At 43.7% G+C, this 22,906-nt stretch overlaps 1 protein-coding gene across 1 annotated transcript; it reads right to left on the bottom strand.

Annotated features, from left to right (window-relative positions):
* Nucleotides 1–3,353: 3,353 nt before the first annotated feature.
* Nucleotides 3,354–16,241, bottom strand: tmem38b (transmembrane protein 38B). Its single transcript, XM_024380974.2, has 6 exons — nt 15,878–16,241; nt 9,921–10,077; nt 6,461–6,645; nt 5,551–5,638; nt 5,133–5,250; nt 3,354–4,539 (listed from the first exon to the last, which is right to left on the bottom strand). The coding sequence occupies exons 1-6, from the start codon at nt 15,999–16,001 to the stop codon at nt 4,228–4,230; spliced, it is 984 nt and encodes a 327-aa protein (XP_024236742.1). The 5' UTR covers nt 16,002–16,241; the 3' UTR covers nt 3,354–4,227.
* Between the last annotated feature and the right edge of the window lie 6,665 nt (nt 16,242–22,906).

Here is a 22,906-nt window from a genome sequence, read left to right as displayed (position 1 = left end):
ACTCTGATGAGGATAGGCTACCCGTCCTGTTGGGGAGGACGCAGAGAGATGTGGGTTGGCAGCCCACTACATTGAAGAACACTCTGATGAAGATAGGCTACCCGTCCTGTTGGGGGAGGACGCAGAGAGATGTGGGTTGGCAGCCCACTACATTGAAGACCACTCTGATGAGGATAGGCTACCCGTCCTGTTGGGGGATGACGCCGAGAAATGTGGGTTGGCAGCCCACTACATTGAAGACCACTCTGATGAGGATAGACTACCCGTCCTGTTGGGGGAGGACGCAGAGAGATGTGGGTTGGCAGCCCACTACATTGAAGACCACTCTGATGAGGATAGGCTACCGTCCTGTTGGGGGAGGAGGCAGAGAGATGTGGGTTGGCAGCCCACTACATTGAAGACCACTCTGATGAGGATAGGCTACCCGTCCTGTTGGGGGAGGACGCAGAGAGATGTGGGTTGGCATCCCACTACATTGAAGACCACTCTGATGAGGATAGGCTACCGTCCTGTTGGGGAGGAGGCAGAGAGATGTGGGTTGGCAGCCCACTACATTGAAGACCACTCTGATGAGGATAGGCTACCCGTCCTGCTGGGGAGGACGCAGAGAGATGTGGGTTGGCAGCGCACTACATTGAAGACCACTCTGATGAGGATAGGCTACCCGTCCTGTTGGGGGAGGACGCAGAGAGATGTGGGTTGGCAGCCCACTACATTGAAGACCACTCTGATGAGGATAGGCTACCCGTCCTGTTGGGGAGGACGCAGAGAGATGTGGGTTGGCAGCGCACTACATTGAAGACCACTCTGATGAGGATAGGCTACCCGTCCTGTTGGGGGAGGACGCAGAGAGATGTGGGTTGGTAGCGCACTACATTGAAGACCACTCTGATGAGGATAGGCTACCCGTCCTGTTGGGGGAGGACGCAGAGAGATGTGGGTTGGTAGCGCACTACATTGAAGACCACTCTGATGAGGATAGGCTACCCGTCCTGTTGGGGGAGGACGCAGAGAGATGTGGGTTGGCAGCGCACTACATTGAAGACCGCTCTGATGAGGATAGGCTACCCGTCCTGTTGGGGGAGGACGCAGAGAGACCTCTCTGATGAGGATAGGCTACCCGTCCTGTTGGGGGAGGATGCAGAGAGACCTCTCTGATGAGGATAGGCTACCCGTCCTGTTGGGGGAGGACGCAGAGAGACCTCTGATGAGGATAGGCTACCCGTCCTGTTGGGGAGGATGCAGAGAGACGTCTCTGATGAGGATAGGCTACCCGTCCTGTTGGGGAGGACGCAGAGAGACCTCTCTGATGAGGATAGGCTACCCGTCCTGTTGGGGGAGGACGCAGAGAGACCTCTCTGATGAGGATAGGCTACCCGTCCTGTTGGGGAGGACGCAGAGAGACCTCTCCGATGAGGATAGGCTACCCGTCCTGTTGGGGGAGGACGCAGAGAGACCTCTCTGATGAGGATAGGCTACCCGTCCTGTTGGGGGAGGACGCAGAGAGAAGTGGGTTGGTAGCGCACTACATTGAAGACCACTCTGATGAGGATAGGCCACCCGTCCTGTTGGGGGAGGACGCAGAGAGATGTGGGTTGGCAGCGCACTACATTGAAGACCACTCTGATGAGGATAGGCTACCCGTCCTGTTGGGGGAGGACGCAGAGAGATGTGGGTTGGTAGCGCACTACATTGAAGACCACTCTGATGAGGATAGGCTACCCGTCCTGTTGGGGGAGGACGCAGAGAGATGTGGGTTGGCAGCCCACTACATTGAAGACCACTCTGATGAGGATAGGCTACCCGTCCTGTTGGGGGAGGACGCAGAGAGATGTGGGTTGGCAGCCCACTACATTGAAGACCACTCTGATGAGGATAGGCTACCCGTCCTGTTGGGGGAGGACGCAGAGAGATGTGGGTTGGCAGCCCACTACATTGAAGACCACTCTGATGAGGATAGGCTACCCGTCCTGTTGGGGGAGGACGCAGAGAGATGTGGGTTGGCAGCGCACTACATTGAAGACCACTCTGATGAGGATAGGCTACCCGTCCTGTTGGGGGAGGACGCAGAGAGATGTGGGTTGGCAGCCCACTACATTGAAGACCACTCTGATGAGGATAGGCTACCCGTCCTGTTGGGGGAGGACGCAGAGAGATGTGGGTTGGCAGCGCACTACATTGAAGACCTCTCTGATGAGGATAGGCTACCCGTCCTGTTGGGGGAGGATGCAGAGAGATGTGGGTTGGCAGCGCACTACATTTCTGCCTGCCATTAGATGAGGGACAGTGTTTGACAAACCAACCAACCTGCACATGTCCTTGTTGTTCAATGTATGCTTATTTTGACCCTTGGTTATTGTTACTGTTGTCCCATTGACGATACTGATTATTATTCATTATGTTAATATTGTAAATCCCAAAGTAAGCTTTGGCAATATGTACATTGTTAAGTCATGTCAATAATGCAAATTGAATTGAGAGCGAGAGACAGCGATTTTAACTACCCAGGACTCAGAGTGCACCCTTAGAGTCACATACACACCGAGCATGAACACAAGCACTCGCGGAAGTAGTCATACACAAACACAGAGATGACACTAATTGACATGCAGAGGTGGTGGCACCTCTGTGGACTGTGAGCATTAGAAAGACAGATATCCGCTACAAGACTCCTTTACGACTAGAGTTTGAACACCACCTCTGTTCTTAATTTGTATTCCTGTGGGACTCCTTTCCAAACTCTGAGGTTATTTTGTGAACTTGAAAGATTTCCAGATTTTCTTTTCCGAAGGTGGTGAAAGTGGGTGAGCTATCAATCAAGTTCTGATGCTACAATGATGCAATGTTTCACTCTTTGTCTTACAGATAGAAATGTTACATCTGTGAGCTCCAATAGTTTCTACTGTTCCAAAGACATTAGGGAAAACACAACCAATAGACCGAGACACATAAGGGCAGCATTATTGCACACTAGTTACTCTCAGCTAAAATCGGACCTTTCCTTGGCCTCGTTAAACGGGTCTTGCCCTGGACATAACCACAGCTCTCAATAAGATAAATACGAGCCATTGTTAAAGGTGAGAATATAATTGAAGAAATATGGTAGGTCGTCTCAGAGCGTCGAGACGTTGTATCTGAAAATAGTTCTCCAATCTGAACATCTTTGTATGAACTTAAAGGTTATCAACTAAAGGTTTTACCATACAAATGTCTTCAAATGTCCAAGTGTTTGCATTTCGGTGTTACTGTATGAGAACGACAAGGACTCCGATTAAAGTGCACGTGATCATGTACTTTTGAAGCGCTCAAGAGACTTTGAAGCATTCACAAAAGAGTAAGTGCACCAAAAGGCATTGCATTTAGAAATGTGTAATTCAAGTGCATTTCCTTGAGTATAAATAGAACATCTAGAGTAATAATTATATAAACTCTATATGTAAAATCTTAACATTTCATAGAAGGAAACACAGGTCAATAAAACAGAATATTGAATATTAAAATACAGTTAAACAGTGGCTGACAGTCATCGATCAGCATCATGGACAGTATTTATCCCTTAGTAAAGACTGGATTCATCAACGCATAATTAGAAAAGGATTATCAAACTTCAATATAAAATAGTCAAATAGATACATTTACTGTATAATATTAAAATCAGCATAGTTTATATTTGCACTCATTCAGCCGGTCCCCAATTTCCTCCCACTTGGCCACAACTAGCGTTGCAACATTTCTGGAAGCTTCAATAATCTCCCTAGGTTTTCAAAAGTCCTGGTTGGAAGACTCCAGATTTCCTGCTTATTCCCTGATTCCAGGAATCATCCAACTGGGATTTCAGGAAAACCAGGGAATTTATTGAAAGTTGCAGGAATTTTGCAACCCTAGCCATAATTGATGTTTGAAGATCTGAATAAGTATATACAAGTAGTGATGAAGCTTTCACCATATTGCTTACACCTTACAGATCTACACACATCAAAGTGTTAGGACCAAGGGGGTGGGGTAGTGAACAAATTGGGACCCATCACAGGATGACGGTGTCACAGGACAAGGAGGGCATCACAGCATAGAAATATAATTTATAGAATGGACATCCCCATTCAAGTCAATGTACTACCAATGGGTGAACTGGCAGCCATATTAAGTGTACCCATGCCTTTACCAAACAAATTCTAGTGTGCTAAGTGGCTGTCCATTCTATAGACTATTTAGTTCAGTATACAGTCACTAGTCACTCTTCTTATTGCTCTCTGTTTCAGTGCTTTCCGGTTGCTCTTTGGCCTTCTTCGGGGAGCCCTTTCCCCTCTTGTGTGCAGCAGTCTTGGACGGGGAGCCTGGGGCTGCTCCGTTCAGGCTCTCATAGGCCTCTTTGATGCCCTTCTTAGTGGCTGTGGACGGCTTCTTCACTACAAGGGTCTCGGTCTCTGTGGTGAGGGTGGTATATGAGGATGGTGACGGACCAGCGAAGAATGTGCTGTATACGACAGACTCGATGGGAGCAAAGGGTGAGGAAGAGGAGCCGGTCAGCATCATCCTTGTCTGAGAAAAAAAGAGGGGGTGGAAGGATTTAGAGGAAAGAGAGGGTGGAGTGATGAGAATACACTGACTACTACAAAAATGACTAATGAGGTAAACAGATGCTTAATCAGATTAAATGCAACTTTAGTGAGTTGACCGGTGAACTCCAAATGAACATTTGAGACAGTTCTGAAAAACAGTGCTTAGATTAATCAGAGTCGAGAGCAGGAGACCTCAGTGTGAGAGGATTGAGAAAGAATGACGCAACAAGATGAAAACGATACAAAAATCTCCTGCTGGGGCAACACCAAGACTAATGTTGAGTCATAGCTAATGATAAAGGTAGGTCATTCAAATAACATGGCGAACACTACTACTTAATATATTTAAGAATGTTGTTTGACTTCCATAAACTTTATGTCCTGGCAGTTTTCCCAGACCCAGATGAATAAACCTATTCCTGTGTTTAAAAAACAACTTTCAGCTGAGATCGTCTATTGACTATGCTTTATTAGTTCATGTCTAGGCTTGATCTGGGTCCGATAAACATACGAGTCCTATAGTGTTAGGGTTGAGGCTAGGGTTAGACTTTGAGGGTTAGGTCAGTGACTGACCTTGTTGACGACGGTGAAGACAGTGTAGAGCAGCATGAGGTGCTGTTTCTGGACAGGAAGGTACTGGTTCTGCTGCAGGGCAAACAGCACCGCTCCTATCAAGGTGACCTTAGTGGGGCTGCACAAACAAAGGTTAAAAGGTCAGCGGTCAACTCAGATGTCATGACTTCACCATTGTGGTTCCGAACAGATTGTGAGTCACAGCGGGTAGGCATTCAGGATCTCCTCTTTCTCGCTCTCCTGTCTCAGAATAGGGAGAAGCCCACCAGACAGACTGTATCACATAACAACAGATCAAATTCAAAGCCAACACAGTCAGCAACAGATCTGTCACTCAGTGAGTCTCCAATTATGTCACTGGGTTTCTGTGCACAACATCACACAGATCCAAGTACGAGCACTGGTAGAGGAGACTTACTAGGTCATCTTGAGAAGCTCGTTGGTCTCTGGCTTCCAGACTCCTCGTACCAGCTGCTCAAAGTTACTGATCAGACCCCCTCCAGCACCTGAAGAGAAAGAGAAGTAAAGGCTGTGTAATTGTCCTGGGCTGTTACAGTAGCCTGATCCCAGATCTGTTTGTGCAGTCTTGCCAGCTCCAGTGGTCTGTTTGGCATGACAATGACCATATGAGTTTGCAATACAGCATAAACAAATCTGGGACCAGGCTAGTTGCATTATACTCTTTCGGTCCAGTAATTTGTCTAAAAAGTCAACTCAATGAGTTTGTTTGTTGCTAAATAAATACTAATAATATAGTGTTTGTAAAGGCTTCCGGGCTTCATTTCAATTAGTGTCAACTTAACCTCATGTTATGTAGAAACATTTGTAAGGACCAAAACTCAGGACATTAACAACGACAACAGTAATGGTTTTGATATCCATTACATTTCTCAAACGCGTCTTATGAATGACTACCTACAAGGCTTTACTTTCCAAATGGATTTGCACACAACGTACCCACTGGGCAAAAACTGGTTGAATCGACGCTCTCTCCACGTCATTTCAACAACAGCTAAATGTGATGACGTTGGATTAACGTGGGAAACCGATTGGATTAACGTGGGAAACCGATTGGATTTGCAGAAAGTCATCAACGTTGGGAATTGTCTTTTTTATATATATATCTTTTTATATATATATATATATATATATATATATATATATATATATATATATATATATATATATATATATATATATATATGGGCATATTTTGCATGCTTGTCTGTATACACACAGTGGTACCTTAGCATAGCATATAGTGGCCAGAGGTTGTCAGAATCTGTATGGTTATCAGACTATGCATTCACAATAGATGCCTACTGTACCTTTAGCCCATCCTATAGCGATCATCACCAGCAGTCCATCCTTGTACTTGCTGTGTGCCTGAGCCACACCCCCCAGGACCTTCCATGTGCGGGTCACCTCCTTCATACCCGTCAGCACCAGACGCAGGGGGAAGAAGGTGGTACAGGAGTACACCACGTCCTGGGGGCAGTAGAACACCAGGTACCTAGAATACACACACACACACACACACACACACACACACACACACACATACATTATATTATTATATCAATAGAGCCTGTTTTTTTTGTTTTGTTTGTACAAGTCCTTTTTTTATTGTATATTTCTTATTACTACTGATCCACGCTCTAGTGAGCTTTGTAAAAAGGCACTATGATTTATCTCGTGCATATGCATCCAAGCCAGGACTCACACAGAAATGTATGTACACGCAGACACACACACCGGCAGACATTTGAGAATGAGCTCCATGTTCACATTCAGTTTACTGTAGTAAACCCCCAGCTATACTGTCTGTTAACAGCAAGCAGTCTATTTGGCCAGCAGAGGGCGGTATTTCACTCAATTCTTCCCACAACCACACAATATACATTCACGAAGTAGTGAGTAATATATTACAGCAAAACACCTTGCTGCTCCAATCCACATTATAACGGGGATAAAATAGGGACTGCAGTGATGCCTTGCACTGAGGAGCAGTGCCTTAGACCCCTGTGCCACTCGGGAGCCCCCAGTATATATTACCTTGAGTGTAATTGAATAATTACATATTATAGCCTGGTCCCAGATCTGTTTGTGCCATCTTGCCAAATCCCATGGTCAACATTGCTGTATATGTTTAGCATGGCACAAATAGATCTGGAACCAGGACTGGCTAATTCCTGTGTGGTCATTTACCCACTTATTTGCATATTCTGTTACACAAGTGTATGTTATCAAAACACCCATAGGCCTACTAAAATCCACAAGGTAACTAAAATTTAATTTAAAGTGGTAAATGATCTTAGACCCAACCCGGATGCCAAACAGCGCTCTGTCTTTGTACTCTTATATCTAAGTGCTGCATTCGACACGGTTGACCACGATGTCCTTCTGGACAGGTGGGTTGGTCTCGCCTGTTCAGTTCTAAATTGGTTTAGGACCTATTTAAAACCAGTTGAGAGTTTGTCACCCTTGGTGAACATAACTCAGGGAAAATACATATCACATGTGGAGTTCCACAAGGGTCTGGTACGGTTCAGTTATATATGTGTGTTACCCCTTCTCAGCATTATAAGAAGGCACAACATTTATTTCACTGCTACACAGAAGATACACGACTTTACATTTGTCTCACCAGAGGATTTTAGCTCCACAAATAAATGATTAGACTATTAGTGATTTAAATACCTGGGTGGCACACAAGTTCCTCCAGCTAAATCAAGACAAGACTGAGGTACTTGTTGGAGCCAAAGCACAGAGGAGGTAATCAAAGGGGAATCCAAATCAAACATTGGGAATGTGAACAAGGTGTGGCCGTTTCTCTCAGGCTGATACAGGCAAGACTCATCCATGCTTTTATTACAAGCAGGCTTGACTACTGTATTGCTCTCCTGTCTGATCTACCCAAGAAAGCCATTGGTCAACTACATACAGGATGCTGCAGCACGGGCACTGATGGAGAGCACACATTACACCAGTTAAGGTCTCTGCACTGGCTGCCTGTGAGATTTCTAATTAATTTTAACATTCTATTGGTTTCCAAATCCATCCACAATTGTGCACCCCAATACATGTCAGACATACTTTTAAGGTATGTACTCAGTCGGTCCCTCAGGTCCTCTGGCCTTTTAAAAACGTCTTAAGGCTAGGCGTCCCGCTAACGGGACAACTTCCTGTGAAACTGGAGGGCGCGCAATTCAAATAAATAATCATACGAATTATGGATATTAAACATTTAGGAGCATACAAGTGTCTTATAGCGGTTAAAATCTTAAATTGTTAATCTAACTGTACTGTCTGATTTACAATAGGCTTTACAGCGAAAACATGCCATGCGATTGTTTGAGGACTGCGCCCCACATCAAAATATTTTTCCACCAGCACAGGTTTCATAAATTCAAATCCTCCTCTGATTTGTCATCTAAAAGGGTCCCAGCTACAACATGTAGTGTCGTTTTGTTTAGAATCCTTCTTTATATCCCAAAAAGTCACTTTAGTTGGTGCCATCGATGAGTAATCCAGTCATTCAACATGCAGAGAAAGGAATCCAAAAAGCTACCGCTAAACTTCGATAAAACAAGTCAAAATACCTTTATTTAATTCTCAGATACATTTTAGGATAATTAAAACTATAATATTTCATATGGAAAGATGTTCAATAGGAAAACGATATTAGCAGGTGCGCATCCTCTTCGTCCCGCGCACGTAGACTGATTTCCAAGACTGTATCCCTGTACTAAAACTCATAATTCGTCCTCGTTTTGGAAGAAAGACGCCTGAAACCTTGAACGAAGACTACTGACATCCAGGGGAAGCCATAGGAATTGCATACTGGGAGCTAGATAAACATTTTCCCCTATACATTCTATTGGAATTTCAGGTTGGTTTCTCTCTTACCATATCTATTGTGTTATAGTCTGCTACATTATTTTAACATTTCTACGAACTTCAAAGGGGTTTTCTTTCCAATGGTACCAATTATATGCATATCCTGGCTTCAGGGCCTGAGCAACAGGCAGTTTACTTTGGACACGTCAGTCAGGTGGAAATGAAGAAAAATAGTTAGACCCTACCCTGAAGAAGTTCTCAAAGCCTAGGACCAAGAGGCCTGGAGAGGCAGCCTTCAGTGGTTATACCCCAGCCTCTGGAATAGCCTGCCAGCTAACCAGAGGGGAGCTGAAACTGTGGACATATTTAAGAGATCTTAAAAAACAGATTTTTAGCTTTTATTTTCCTACGGGTGCTTTTTAGTTGTTCAGTTTGTGTCACTATTTAGTTTAAAATCTTGTGTAGTAAATATTTAAGCTTTTTTAATTTTTATATATATTTTTTCTTGTAAAGCAAATTGCGTTGCATTCCATGTCCGAAATAAATAAAGCTTGATTTGATTTGACAAAGACAGGTTCTTAAATGTCCTTGTTTAAAAATAATGTACAGCACAGTTCAGTCAGTAAGCAAATGTTGCATACAGTATGCATGTTGGGTTCCCCCCAGCAGAGGGCACTAAAACACTATGGTATTGAAAAGGAAGCATGGTAGATGCGTTTTTTAAAATGTTTTAATAGGTGTATTTTATTCAGCCCTTTCCCCTGCTGTGAGGCTCTCCCAGTCTGGATACACCTCACAGAGAATCTATGGTCCATTGGTTCTCAGGGTCTACACAGTATTCTAGTGTGTATTCCAATGTCTTTCCCAGAGACACTGCATGTTGGGCTGTTTTCCTGTGATTCCTCGCTCTCTAGCCCACACTCCATCTCTCCCCCCCTCTCCACTCACCATATGACAGAGGCCATGAGAACGCTGGTGCTGTTGGACAGGAAGGCTATGGGGGCCTCAGCCATCATGAAACCTGAGAGAATGCCCCCTCCGAAGCAGTAGAGCATGGAACTGAACCAGCAGGCAAACGGGCTCCTCCGCGCCACATCCAGAGCTCCTGAAACCCAGCCCCCAGCGGTTAGTTTTAGATAAAGTAAAATAAAGTGCAATATAACATATGACACAATGTGTCCAGGGCAGTTTAAATATTAACTACAGTAGATATAGAACTGAGAACCAGGTCAGCCACAGGACTAGGATATGTGCTCGTCTCACCTACACACATTTTGATACAGATATGAGAATCAGTTTTCTAGGACTTCAGAGTAAAGTGCAGAGTTAAGAGCTCAAAAGTTGATTGTTGATTAGGGCTGGTATCTGCTCAATTAAGATAAGTATTGTCTCCTTCACTCAGACTATGGTCACTGCCTCTTAAAGGAAGGAATTCTAGATCAACTAGTAAGAAAGTGGAAGTCTATGTATTAGGGACAGACACAGGTAGTTGGGTCACTCAGGTAAGCCAAAAGGTCATTACACCACAAACAGTGTGGCAAACAAGCTAATAAACCACACCTACTCTGACAAATAAATGTTAAAAATTATGGCTAAATATAGTATGTTCACATGGTGAAAACATACTAGTCAAGTACAAGATCAAGTTGCAACCACTTGGTCACCAAAGATGGAGGGTCAAAAAGTTAATGGCTTGAGTGGAGGGAGGGAGGTGGTCCGGAAAATGATTGTTGATGGAGTCTGCTGAAGTACAGGATCAAGTTCCTACCAGTCCAGTCCACCATGTGACCATAGGATGTACATAGCGGAGGCCCTTCTCAGAGCCATATTTAGCACCTAGGCTCTGGCCCTTCCTAGTCTTAATAGGCCAGTTCCCAAGTAGTCTACTTCCTGGTCTCAAGGTTAGCACCACGCTAACTAAATCCTGTAATGCCAGCCTGGTTAATCTGAGGGATTGAAGAGATTAAAGAGTCCTGGAGAGGCAGGCAAGGAAGCTTCCTGCCCTGAGCACAAACAACTAGGAAGCTGTGTTATTTAGAGTTCTCTCTCTTGAACACAACTAAGGCTTCCTTTATAAGACACTTCCCATTGTCTCAATAATTAAAAACGACAGTAGTTTTTATCCTGTTGTGTTTTCTAAAACAAATCAATCTCTATTTTGAGGGTTTTATTGACAGGATAAATTGGAAACAGTGGAGAGAGAGAAATCATGTGTGGTCTGGAGTTGGTAGCAACAATGCCTTGACCAAACTCCAACAAACAACCACACATCCAACAGTGGTTAGGGGAGAGAGGTTTTACAGGAGGAACTTCAACCGTATCTGCAGTGTAACTATCAAATCACAGGGCTCCTAGCATACGGTTTACATATCACATGATATGATATAGATCAAGCAATGCGGATTAGTGATTACCTGTTTCCAAGAGAGTGTGAGTGACAGTACACAGTTGGCACACACACAGAAATACACACAAAGCAAATAAACACACACAAAACATACACCAACAGTTCCACACAACTCCAAATCTCAGGCGTCACCAAACAACCATTTGCACAACCAGTCAATAGCGGATGAAAATGTATCTTGTGCATCACAGTTCACTATAGATGGACACTCAGCTTTGCGCAACAGTACCCATCTGAACACACACACACCAGAACTGACAGCCTACATGGTCGGCGGCGTTTGCCGTTGGAGCAAGGTAGTTGATGTTGCAACTCAAGTCGGGGTTACAGCACATCAACAACATCCCTAATCAAACTGCCGTCATGCAAACCATCAATTGAAAGCAGGTCGTGGTCAATTGACGGAAGGTTATAACAGCTGTAACAACCTTTTAACGAGCTTAGTAAACAGTTAAATCACTGTGATAGCAGGAGGAGCAGTGTAACCATGGCTCCTTCGGATCACTGACACAACAAAGCTTAACAGGTTGTTATGGTGAAATATTTAACCTACCCGTTTAAATATACCCCGGTCCCAGATCTGTTTGTGTTCTCTTACCAACTCCTATGAGAGTTGTCACACCAAACAGTTCGCAAGTCCACACAAACAGATCTGGGACTAGGCTAGGTTAAATGAAGGTAATAAACAAACAAAGAAAAGCGCGGCGGCCATGCATGCACCAGATCTGGGACAAAGCCTTCTGGATAGAAGATTTGTCAACAGTGGATCTCTAAAGATGAGTTTACTCAGAGCCATATACTGTATACAGTCTATACATACTGTATGACTCTGGATGGATTTTAATAGAAGGTGGATGGGATTGTTACGGTAATGACATGTAGTAATAAGTTGTACTTATGAAGTAGTAACATACCTGTCTACTGGGAAACATACTGTAACCTGTAACATAACCAAAAGGCACAACATTCATGAATATGCCTATACAAAAGAGTTCAATGATAAATAGTGCAGATAGTTAGTTCAATGACATGTATGTAAATGTGTACACAACATCTACTGTAGGTGTTATATCGCTTGAGCATAGGTATAGTGTTGGTAACACGTAGCACTGTTTAGAGAGAGGCTTTCTTTCTCTTGTGAGAACTGATCAGACAGCAGAGAAATAGAGTTGGACACACTGGAGCAGTGTGTTTCTCCACATACAGCAGCAGCGTGTGAAATTAGCTGTGATGAGCTTCCTGTAGTTGAAAAGCAGGTCATGCCTTGAGGGCTATAAAAGCAGCAGAGCCAGCAGAGCCAGCCAAGCAACAAAAATTAAGGAAGGCTGCTTCCCCCCGTTTAGCATAAGTAAACAAGAGGTTGTGTCAACTAATACGTTCCCCTGCATCTCTGTAATTATTGAAGCTCGTTGAGTCGTCTATCCCTTGCACACTGAGAATCCCTTGAGAATGGGTGAACTGGTTATGCTGCCAGCTAGGGATATTCATTGTGTGGGTTGTTGAGTTTTTGCTTCAAGAGAAAGCCTAAAACATTTGAATTACATCATGTAAAGTGCTGTGCTTCTCCTTTCGTGAATCACAGTATTTGCCTGTTGAATATACAGCCCCAATAAAAGACAGGAAGTGTTTACCATGTTTCCATTGTGACATTTGTGACCCCTTTACTTTTGCATTTGGACAGGTACAGTGTGACAAATTACACCCCAAAAAGGAACGCTTGCTGGAATCCAATCTCTCGTCGCAAACCAGCAGAAAGAGTAACCCTGCAGAGGTTTAGCTTTTTTAGGTTGTGCAGGAGACACTGTACACTTCACCCTGACCACCATGCCTCGAGAAACCTTGGTTACTAGCACATTTTGCATTCAGAGGGCATTTACAAGTCAAATCTGATCTCGCTGTCAGGCTGGCCTCCTTGGATAGTTATGGGTAAAGCAAAGACAACATCCTGGTGTCGTGCTGCTATGTAGTTTGTTGTGGTGAGTAGAGTTGGCCCCAGTCGGATTTCTCACGTGCACTCTCCCCAAACAGGAAGGAACAGAATGTGGTGTAACCCCTGTCTGTCTGTTGTTCCGGTCTACCGGGTTCATTTACTGGGTTTCTATAGAGCTGCGGTTTGTTACTAGACCCCGTTTAGAAAACACTGATGTATGTCGCTCTGAGAGACTAGTTTAACGTCACAGAATCCTCAGAGTACGGGAGTGACTTCTCTCTCTCTCAGTCCGTTTGTTTTTCTGTGTCTATCTCTCTGGGCTAGGTCACCTCTGTGAGAACTTGATGGGGAACTTCTTTTTAGATTACAGACTGTACACAGAATGAACTAATGCTGCATTTTTCCATTTTAGATGGCAGACAGACCTCCCACTTCCTGCACAACTCACTCAGTGAAGTTTGTTTGGACACGGCTTGAAATAACTGTATAATAACTGTATAAAGTGCTCATGAAAAATACTTGGTGTTTATTATAAACACCATCTACATATCAGTGGTGCTTTGCCAGTTATTTCTATGAAACATGTCAAGTCTGAGTGCTTTGTGGGAATCATGACAAGATCCAGTGCTGTATAAAAATGAAGGCCAGCCAGAACAGGATGGAAGACAGAGGGGACAAGAACAGGCTCTTTTGGAACATTCCTTTCTGAGAGAAAATAGGATTTGGAACTTAGAATCTAATAAGTTCTCTATGGCATAAGTTCTAGAATTGATCCCTGATATGACTGTAGATTCCACTAATATGGCTTTCTGTGTTGTAGAAGCCATCATAATACAGGCAAGGCTATGACCATATCGTGTCACACACACACACATTCTCCACACACCCAGGGGAGGGGTTATATTAGGACCACTGGTGCATGTTGGGTGACCGTGTGATATTTTGGGAGGTTGACAGCAGAGGAAAACTGCACGAGGGCAACCCCCTCCATTACTCACACCCAGGAAGCCTGTGGGACATAGACTGTACCCCAATTGACACCCTATTCCAAATTTTGTAGGGAATATGGTGCCATTTGGGATGCAGATCATAGCCTATAGGATAAGCAGCAGCTGAGGTATTGACAGGCCAGAGGGAATGAGATGCCACACAAGTCAGTGAAGCCACACTAGCTCTAACCCTGCTGTTTGTTTCAGACCTGGGTTCAAGTATTATTAGATATCATTTCAAATTCTTTATCTGGGCTTGATTGAGCTTGCCTGCCGCAATGGAACCAATAGAAAAGTCACAAAAATGCAACTATTCATCTGGCACTCCAGACAGACTAGAGTAAATGCTTGAATATTTTTATTTTATTTTGAACTCAGGTCTGGTTTGTTTGGGGAAAAGGTCAACATTGAAATTGTAAAACTCCACCGGTCTCTAAACTGAGCCACTATAAGAGTGACATAAATATAACAGACTTGGCATAGTGTCAGGCAACCCGATGTCCAGTAGGCCTGTACTGTAGCTGCTACCTATATCACAATGGATAGTGCCAGTGATAAGGTGTTTGTTGTAAATGTTAAGATAACATCTCTATGACGTCAATACGGCCATGCCATTTACTAATTTACTTTCATTGACCTTTAAGCTTAACATAAACAACATTATCGTGATTCATGAAGAATAGGCTACAGTAGTTGTTTGTATTCTCTAAATCACACATTCTGTGTTATTATCCATTTATAGCCTAATGTAGGTCATAATCTACATTTGGGTCACGTTTTTCCATCTGTGAGTCTTGAGGCAGTATTGATGCCAAAACAGAGAGGAGGCCCATTCAATTGATGGGTGTCTTTCGCCTCCCTTCTCAAGCACAGAGTAGCAAACATCTTATATCTGCAAATCTCCAGTTACATACAGTTCAGGCTACAGTTTTAATCTTAAATAATTAGCCCCCACGCCCTGATACAGCACAATACACAATCTCACTATGTTTGTGGGAGAGGGATTGTGTGTGTGTGTGTGTGTGTGTGTGTGCACAATCACTGTCCACTATATGAACTTAAAGTGTGCAAAAGCGGCATGACTCGACCTTGTTAAAGTCAACTAAGCAAATAGATAAAAACAAATAGATTTAGCTAGGACTAACTGCATAACTTTGTCACTTTTGTTATATGAGGGATGACAATTCTCAAATGAATCCCGCAGCAGTTATCCATTCCCTAAGATCATTATGCCACCCAGCTGTGGTTATTTCGAAAATGAAAACATAACGGTAGACTACGTCAACATTCAACGTGGCCAAAAACGTTGAATTGTGTGGAACGCGCTCTCAAGTTTAACGTTCTCACACGCTTAACCGAACGCGTACTGACACGTCTGGTGTGGCGGCAACTCGAGGCTGAAATCTGTCACCAGGGAGCAAAAAGTGTAGTACTCAAGCCTCGCCTTATTGTCATGAAAATATTGAAAGCAAAACAGTCAATCGGCTAGTAGATAAAGCGTTATAACAGTTATAGCTGGGATACTGTGGTGAACTAGACCGGTCAATGTCAATCCGCCGTTGGAACGGTCTTTGCTTACCTGGCTGTTCTCGCAGTGCCATCACTGAGACAACGTAATGCGCCGTGTCGAAATATGGAAACATGGACAGACCAGCCAGTCCATGGGACACTTCGTCCAAATTCAGAACCGCAAACAAATCCATATTTCTGTTACTCTGGAATCCCTCGAGTTGAGTGCTCTCTACTTCTAATCTTCGAGGTGTTTAAATAAGTGGCAGTCTGTCGTGTCTGTCTTGTCTTCAGAGTTCAGATCGAAACAGCTGGTTCTGACGAGCGCAAAACTGGCAACACCTGGTTAGCGGTCAGTAACGGCTCCCTATGGACAAGGGACAGCCAATTAAGGCCATTGACATCAGGATGCGGAATTCCGGCTACGTCGGTCCGTCAACCGTGTGGCGGTTGGAGCGAGCGGGGCTCTCTGATTGGCAAGAAGTGGAAGGATGAGCCAATCAGAGGTGCGTGTGTGGCTCGCGGAGTGACGCTATAGGACAGGTTCTCGCAATGCACTTCTGCGCGCGCGTGGACACACACACACACACACACACACACAAGCATACAGTTGCAACTATTTACGTATTTGTAATGACATGAGCAGCAGGTACAGTTATGCACAGGTTATTATCGTTGCAACTGTTTACATTGTGCATAGGTAGCGTGTAACAACTGTGTAGCTGAACTTTGCATCAGTCATTACAGTATGAAAGCCTACCAGTCAAAAAGAAAAACGGGATGCATGTTTTATGTGTAGGTTTATTTTGATCGAGCAGTTCATGAACATGAACAAGAACAAGAACATGTCTACCTACTGTAGTTTAAGTTGGGGGCTCAACCATAGACTTAGATAGACATCGCATCTTTGTATCTGTCCCATTATGGCGCCTGTGAGAGCACGGCAGCGCCATGGAGCCCACCTCCATTTTCAATAAATGTTCTTCTTCTATATCTATAAATTGGCAAACAAACTGAAAGGGTACACACTGCCACTTGGAGCATGTTGCTTGAACTGGTATAAATCCAAGATTGGCGATTTGCTGCCACCTGCAGTTATGGAACGTGTGCTTAGAGGTATAATTCATTGGCTGACATAGCCTGCAGGAAGATGTTTGTGGGTGGGGGATCTACGATTTATTTTTATTTTTTGCTGACGTTACAGATGGCTATATCGGGCCTTTATACAGGACTAGTAAAGGACCAGTAAAGGACTTTTTTATTTTAATTATGATTTTTCATGGGATGCTGCAGCACCCTCAGCACCCCTACTTCCCACGGCTATGTTGGCTGATAATCTCTCCTGGTGACCTGGATGGAATAATGTGATCCTTCCTTAACCCATAGGAGGTCCCACCCAGTTGACTACTTCAAAATGGGGAAAGTCCTCAATGGCGCTGCCCAGGGCCAGCGTTATGGGGCTTGGCCCGCCCTGCTCTACCTCCATGCTCGTCCAAATAAAATATTGAAATATTCATTGTTAATTTGACCGAGACAAGCGCCCACAGAAAGGCACATCTCAATCTCAGATAAAGCATCTGAGCGAGCGAAACAGCGCCCCTCTGTCTCAGTATGTGTAGACCATGAATCTGATGCTGTCTGGACAAAAATAGTATGGCATGTCATATCATGTCATGAACTCAAGCTTACGGACAATGTCAAATGTGATATAGCGAAGCACCTGAGTGAGTTAGGTGTGCAATTACACAGGTACTTTCCCAAACCGGATGACACAAACAACTTGATTTGTTATCCCTTTCATGCCCTGCCTCCAGTCCACTTACTGATATCTGAACAAGAGAGCCTTATCAAAATTGCAACAAGTGGTTCTGTGAAAATTTTATTTAATCAGAAGCCACTGTATCCTGGCTTGGCAAATTGCGATTTTAAGACTCTGACGACCTTTGCAACCACGTACCTATGTGAGAGTGGATTCTCGGCCCTCACTAGCATGCAAACTAAATACAGGCACAGGTTGTGTGTGGAAAATGATTTAAGACTGAGACTCTCTCCAATACAACCCAACATTGCAGAGTTATGTGCATCCTTTCAAGCACACCCTTCTCATTAACTGTGGTGAGTTATTCACAATTTTCGATTAACAAATAAGATTTTATATGTAAGATGGTTGAATAAATAGCAAAATGATTGATTATTATTATATTATTATTTGTGCCCTTTTTTAAAGAGCTATTTTTCACTTCCCACGAGCCGGGTTGTGACAGAAACTCACTCTCATTCTTATGTTTAATAAATGTATCGTATAGTATGTGTGGCAGGCTTACAGTGATGGCAAAAAACAACATTTGAGCTGGAGGTTGAATGTTGGAAGGGGTACGGGGCTATAAAAAGTTTGGGAACCACTGGGCTAGATGATACAATGTTGTGTGACAGATTTGGGTTGGACCCAGTTGATTGATTTGATACACTAGCTAGGTTTCCATCCAATTGGCAACAGATTTTCATGCAAATATTCTAGGGATCTGCATAAAGAAAATATGTCCCTTTTCCCACCAAGTGGTATGTTTCCACCACAGGCGCAACTTTGGTTTTAGAAGTGGGTGGGACATAATTTTTTTTTTAATCCAGTCGGATAAACACTCCAAACAGCCTATCCGACCGCTCGGAGGCGTCCGCAAGGTTCCTGACGCACACCTTTGCCTTGTTTTGTATCACATTCCAATGATAAAACAGGGGGGGACAAGAATGCAATTTCAGAATCACCAGTGAAGGTTGTGCCCCTGGTTTGGATAAAAATCAGTGCGTGATGACATGTTGCAAATACTGTACAATTTACATTTTCGCTTAGGTTTTCATGTAGCAAATAAAAATCTAAAGTTCAATGTGTTTCCATCGCATTTTCAACTCTACCATAGTTTTGTCACAAAAACTGTTGGTTTAATAGCACATGTGCCTGGTCTTGAGATTATTATGGATAAGAGTGAGAATATTCTTTTGATGTCAAATGGAGATCAAGCATAGATCATCACGTCACCAGAAAAAGACACTCGATATTTATTGGAAAGCAGCATCAAACTCATCACTGTGAGGTTTATCATAACTTATTTTGTCTGTGGCCTAATAAACTACATGGTTTCCCGAGTCGTAGTGGGAGGACCACACACCATATCATTGCGTGACTCCAAATGTACTTCAAAAGGATGGTTGTTGTATCAATATTTGCGCATAAAGGCATTGCCACTGTCATTTCCTGCATAACTAATTTTACCAACACATAAAGATCCCACCATGTCTAACAAACAAATCTTTCTTTTTACACAACATGACTTTACTTGCATAACAACTGTGGATGGAATCGTGGTCAATGTCGCACTTCACTAGAGGTAGCTCAAGACAGATACTGTAGAAAAGGAGGCAGACAGATGGAGTAGACAGATGAATGCATTGAAAGAACCTGTCCTGAATTTTCATCAGGTTTATATTTGTCAGCTTTATAGGCCTATGTTTTTTTACGTAGTTGATGATGGATGTTTTCTCCACCCAGCACAGCCAGAAGAGGACTGGCCACCCCTCAGAGCCTGGTTCCTCTCTGGGTTTCTTCCTAGAAACCCTGCCTTTCAAGGGAGTTTTTCAGAGCCACCGTGCTTCTACATCTTGCTTGCTGTTTGGGGTTTTAGGCTTGGCTTCAGGATAGCACTTTGTGACATCTGCTGATGTAACAAGGTCTTTATAAATACATTTGATTGATTGATAGGCTGTCATTATTGAAATGAAACAGTTCCACAAAAATCATAACTGCCGTGCAGATCGGTAGGATAAATTGTAAGCTTCCCCAAACTTAAACGTTCTGCCGACATCTAGGTCATTTAACAGGCACTCTCATCCAAAGCAACTTGGGTTGAATGCCTTGCTCAAGGGCACATCAAAATATTTCACCTAGTCGGCTCAGGGGTTTGAACCAACAACCTTTCAGTTACTGGCCTGACGCTCTTAACCACTAGGCTACTTGCCACCCTACAATTTTACTATAAAACCCATTCAAATAATTTGTGCATGCTCAAGTGCATGCACACATAGAATGTCCCATGAAAAAAATGTGCCCCCCTATGGAAATCAAATGCCTGTCCAACTGATTTGCGGGCCCTGGAGCTGCCCATGCTAAAACAAGCTTTTGGACACTAGAGTCATCTACCTCTTTGGGCTCAACAAACCTAAATCATTGCCAGCAGAGGTCAGCATTGTATAGTTATGATTTCTATGTTCGTCAGCAACTGGGAATGAATGTGGGAACGCTCCTGCCCAGTACCCACGGACTGTAATGCACAATACAGGCCAGTAGATTGTGACAGATCATGTACTGGAGATTTCACAAGTCCATGAGGTAGTGGTGGTATTGGTGCTGATGCAGGCAAATGTCATTTTCAATGTTTCCTTCGATAAACATACAGTGGGGCAAAAAAGTATTTAGTCAGGCACCAATTGTGCAAGTTCTCCCACTTAAAAAGATGAGAGAGGCCTGTAATTTTCATCATAGGTACACTTCAACTATGACAGACAAAATGAGAAAAAAAATCCAGAAAATCACATTGTAGGATTTTTAATGAATTTATTTGCAAATTATGGTGGAAAATAAGTATTTGGTCACCTACAAACAAGCAAGATTTCTGGCTCTCACAGACCTGTAACTTCTTCTTTAAGAGGCTCCTCTGTCCTCCACTCGTTACCTGTATTAATGGCACATGTTTGAACTTGTTATCAGTATAAAAGACACCTGTCCAGAACCTCAAACAGTCACACTCCAAACTCCACTGTGGCCAAGACCAAAGAGCTGTCAAAGGACACCAGAATCAAAATTGTAGACCTGCACCAGGCTGGGAAGACTGAATCTGCAATAGGTAAGCAGCTTGGTTTGAAGAAATCAACTGTGGGAGCAATTATTAGGAAATGGAAGACATACAAGACCACTGATAATCTCCCTCGATCTGGGGCTCCATGCAAGATCTCACCCCGTGGGGTCAAAATGATCACAAGAACGGTGAGCAAAAATCCCAGAACCACACGGGGGGACCTAGTGAATGACCTGCAGAGAGCTGGGACCAAAGTAACAAAGCCTACCATCAGTAACACACTACGCCGCCAGGGACTCAAATCCTGCAGTGCCAGACGTGTCCCCCTGCTTAAGCCAGTACGTGTCCAGGCCCGTCTGAAGTTTGCTAGAGAGCATTTGGATGATCCAGAAGAAGATTGGGAGAATGTCATATGGTCAGATGAAACCAAAATATAACTTTTTGGTAAAAACTCAACTCGTCGTGTTTGGAGGACAAAGAATGCTGAGTTGCATCCAAAGAACACCATACCTACTGTGAAGCATGGGGGTGGAAACATCATGCTTTGGGGCTGTTTTTCTGCAAAGGGACCAGGACGACTGATCCGTGTAAAGGAAAGAATGAATGGGGCCATGTATCGTGAGATTTTGAGTGAAAACCACCTTCCATCAGCAAGGGCATTGGCTGGGTCTTTCAGCATGACAATGATCCCAAACACACCGCCCGGGCAACAAAGAAGTGGCTTCGTAAGAAGCATTTCAAGGTCCTGGAGTGGCCTAGCCAGTCTCCAGATCTCAACCCCATAGAAAATCTTTGGAGGGAGTTGAAAGTCCGTGTTGCACAGCAACAGCCCCAAAACATCACTGCTCTAGAGGAGATATACATGGAGGAATGGGCCAAAATACCAGCAACAGTGTGTGAAAACCTTGTGAAGACTTACAGAAAACGTTTGACCTCTGTCATTGCCAATAAAGGGTATATAACAAAATATTGAGATAAACTTTTGTTATTGACCAAATACTTATTTTCCACCATAATTTGCAAATAAATTCATTAAAAATCCTACAATGTGATTTTCTGGATTTTCTTTTCTCATTTTGTCTGTCATAGTTGAAGTGTACATATGATGAAAATTACAGGCCTCTCTCATCTTTTTAAGTGGGAGAACTTGCACAATTGGTGGCTGACTAAATACTTTTTTGCCCCACTGTACATGTACAGTCATTGTTACCTCAACTGAGAGTGAAATACATTTGGTTTCACAAAGGATTATTTATAGGCCTATTAGAAGTTATTGGTGGAAAGTCCCCTTATGGGTGATACCACAGCACCGAAACTGTGAAGAAATGTCTAATAAAGCCTTGAAGGCATAGGTAGGTAGTGCTGACCCTGTACACAGTAAGAGAAGAGTACAGTACCATTATGGCACATAGAAAGGTGATGAAGTGAGTCCTACAGTAGAGCAAACACAAATCAGGTTACTGTGACAACAACCGTGTTGATGCTGGTTGTGAGAGAAAAGATTCAAACCCCATCGTCACTCTGTAATAGTAACCCCCTGTCCCCTCGTCATGTGCCCCCCATACCATAGCTCCCCCCCACCAGCTATCCTCGCTGTCACCCCTGTCCCTAAGCCCCTCTGTGACTCTCCAACCCCTCACTGTCACCCCTCAGTTCCCCCAACCACCACCCCACCCCACCCTCCTGGACCCGGCTGTGACTCCCCAGTTTCATCAGTCCCTCATGCCCCCACTCGCTAGCCTTGTCCAATGCTGCCGTTTTTATCTCGATCCCAAATCATTTTGTGGTAACAATTAATTACCTTACTGTATTGTCAAAAATAAATAAAAATAGCTTCTAAGCAAAGAGCAATTTCTCAAGCAAGAGTTTTGCTAGGACTGTCTAAGAGTGGTTTGAGTGGGGAGGGAAACACTGAAAACTAGCAGAGAGATTTGGATGTCATTGGCAGAAAGATTTGGATGTCACCAGGCAGGCTAAAACACCATCCCCCCCAAACAGGCTGACATTTTAGGCAGTCTTTTCAACAGCTCTTACACTAAAAGGGCATTATCATAATTTTCACAATTTCGGAGTATTATTGCAACCTCATAGTGTGGAAATACTGTATATATAAAATACAGGAAATCATGTTTTTGAAGGCACTAGGCCTTTAAGCTTGCGAGATCAGGATGGTTCATAAGAGGCTACATACAACCCCTCCAGCCCAGTCCCCCAATACCGTAGCTCCCCTGTTCCCACCCTATCCCTCTTCA

The sequence above is a fragment of the Oncorhynchus tshawytscha genome, linkage group LG20 (genome assembly GCF_018296145.1).
Source record: "Oncorhynchus tshawytscha isolate Ot180627B linkage group LG20, Otsh_v2.0, whole genome shotgun sequence".
Lineage (NCBI taxonomy): Eukaryota > Metazoa > Chordata > Actinopteri > Salmoniformes > Salmonidae > Oncorhynchus > Oncorhynchus tshawytscha.
The sequence above is the reverse complement of the archived record's forward strand: the minus strand, read 5'-3'. Positions and strand labels throughout refer to the sequence as shown.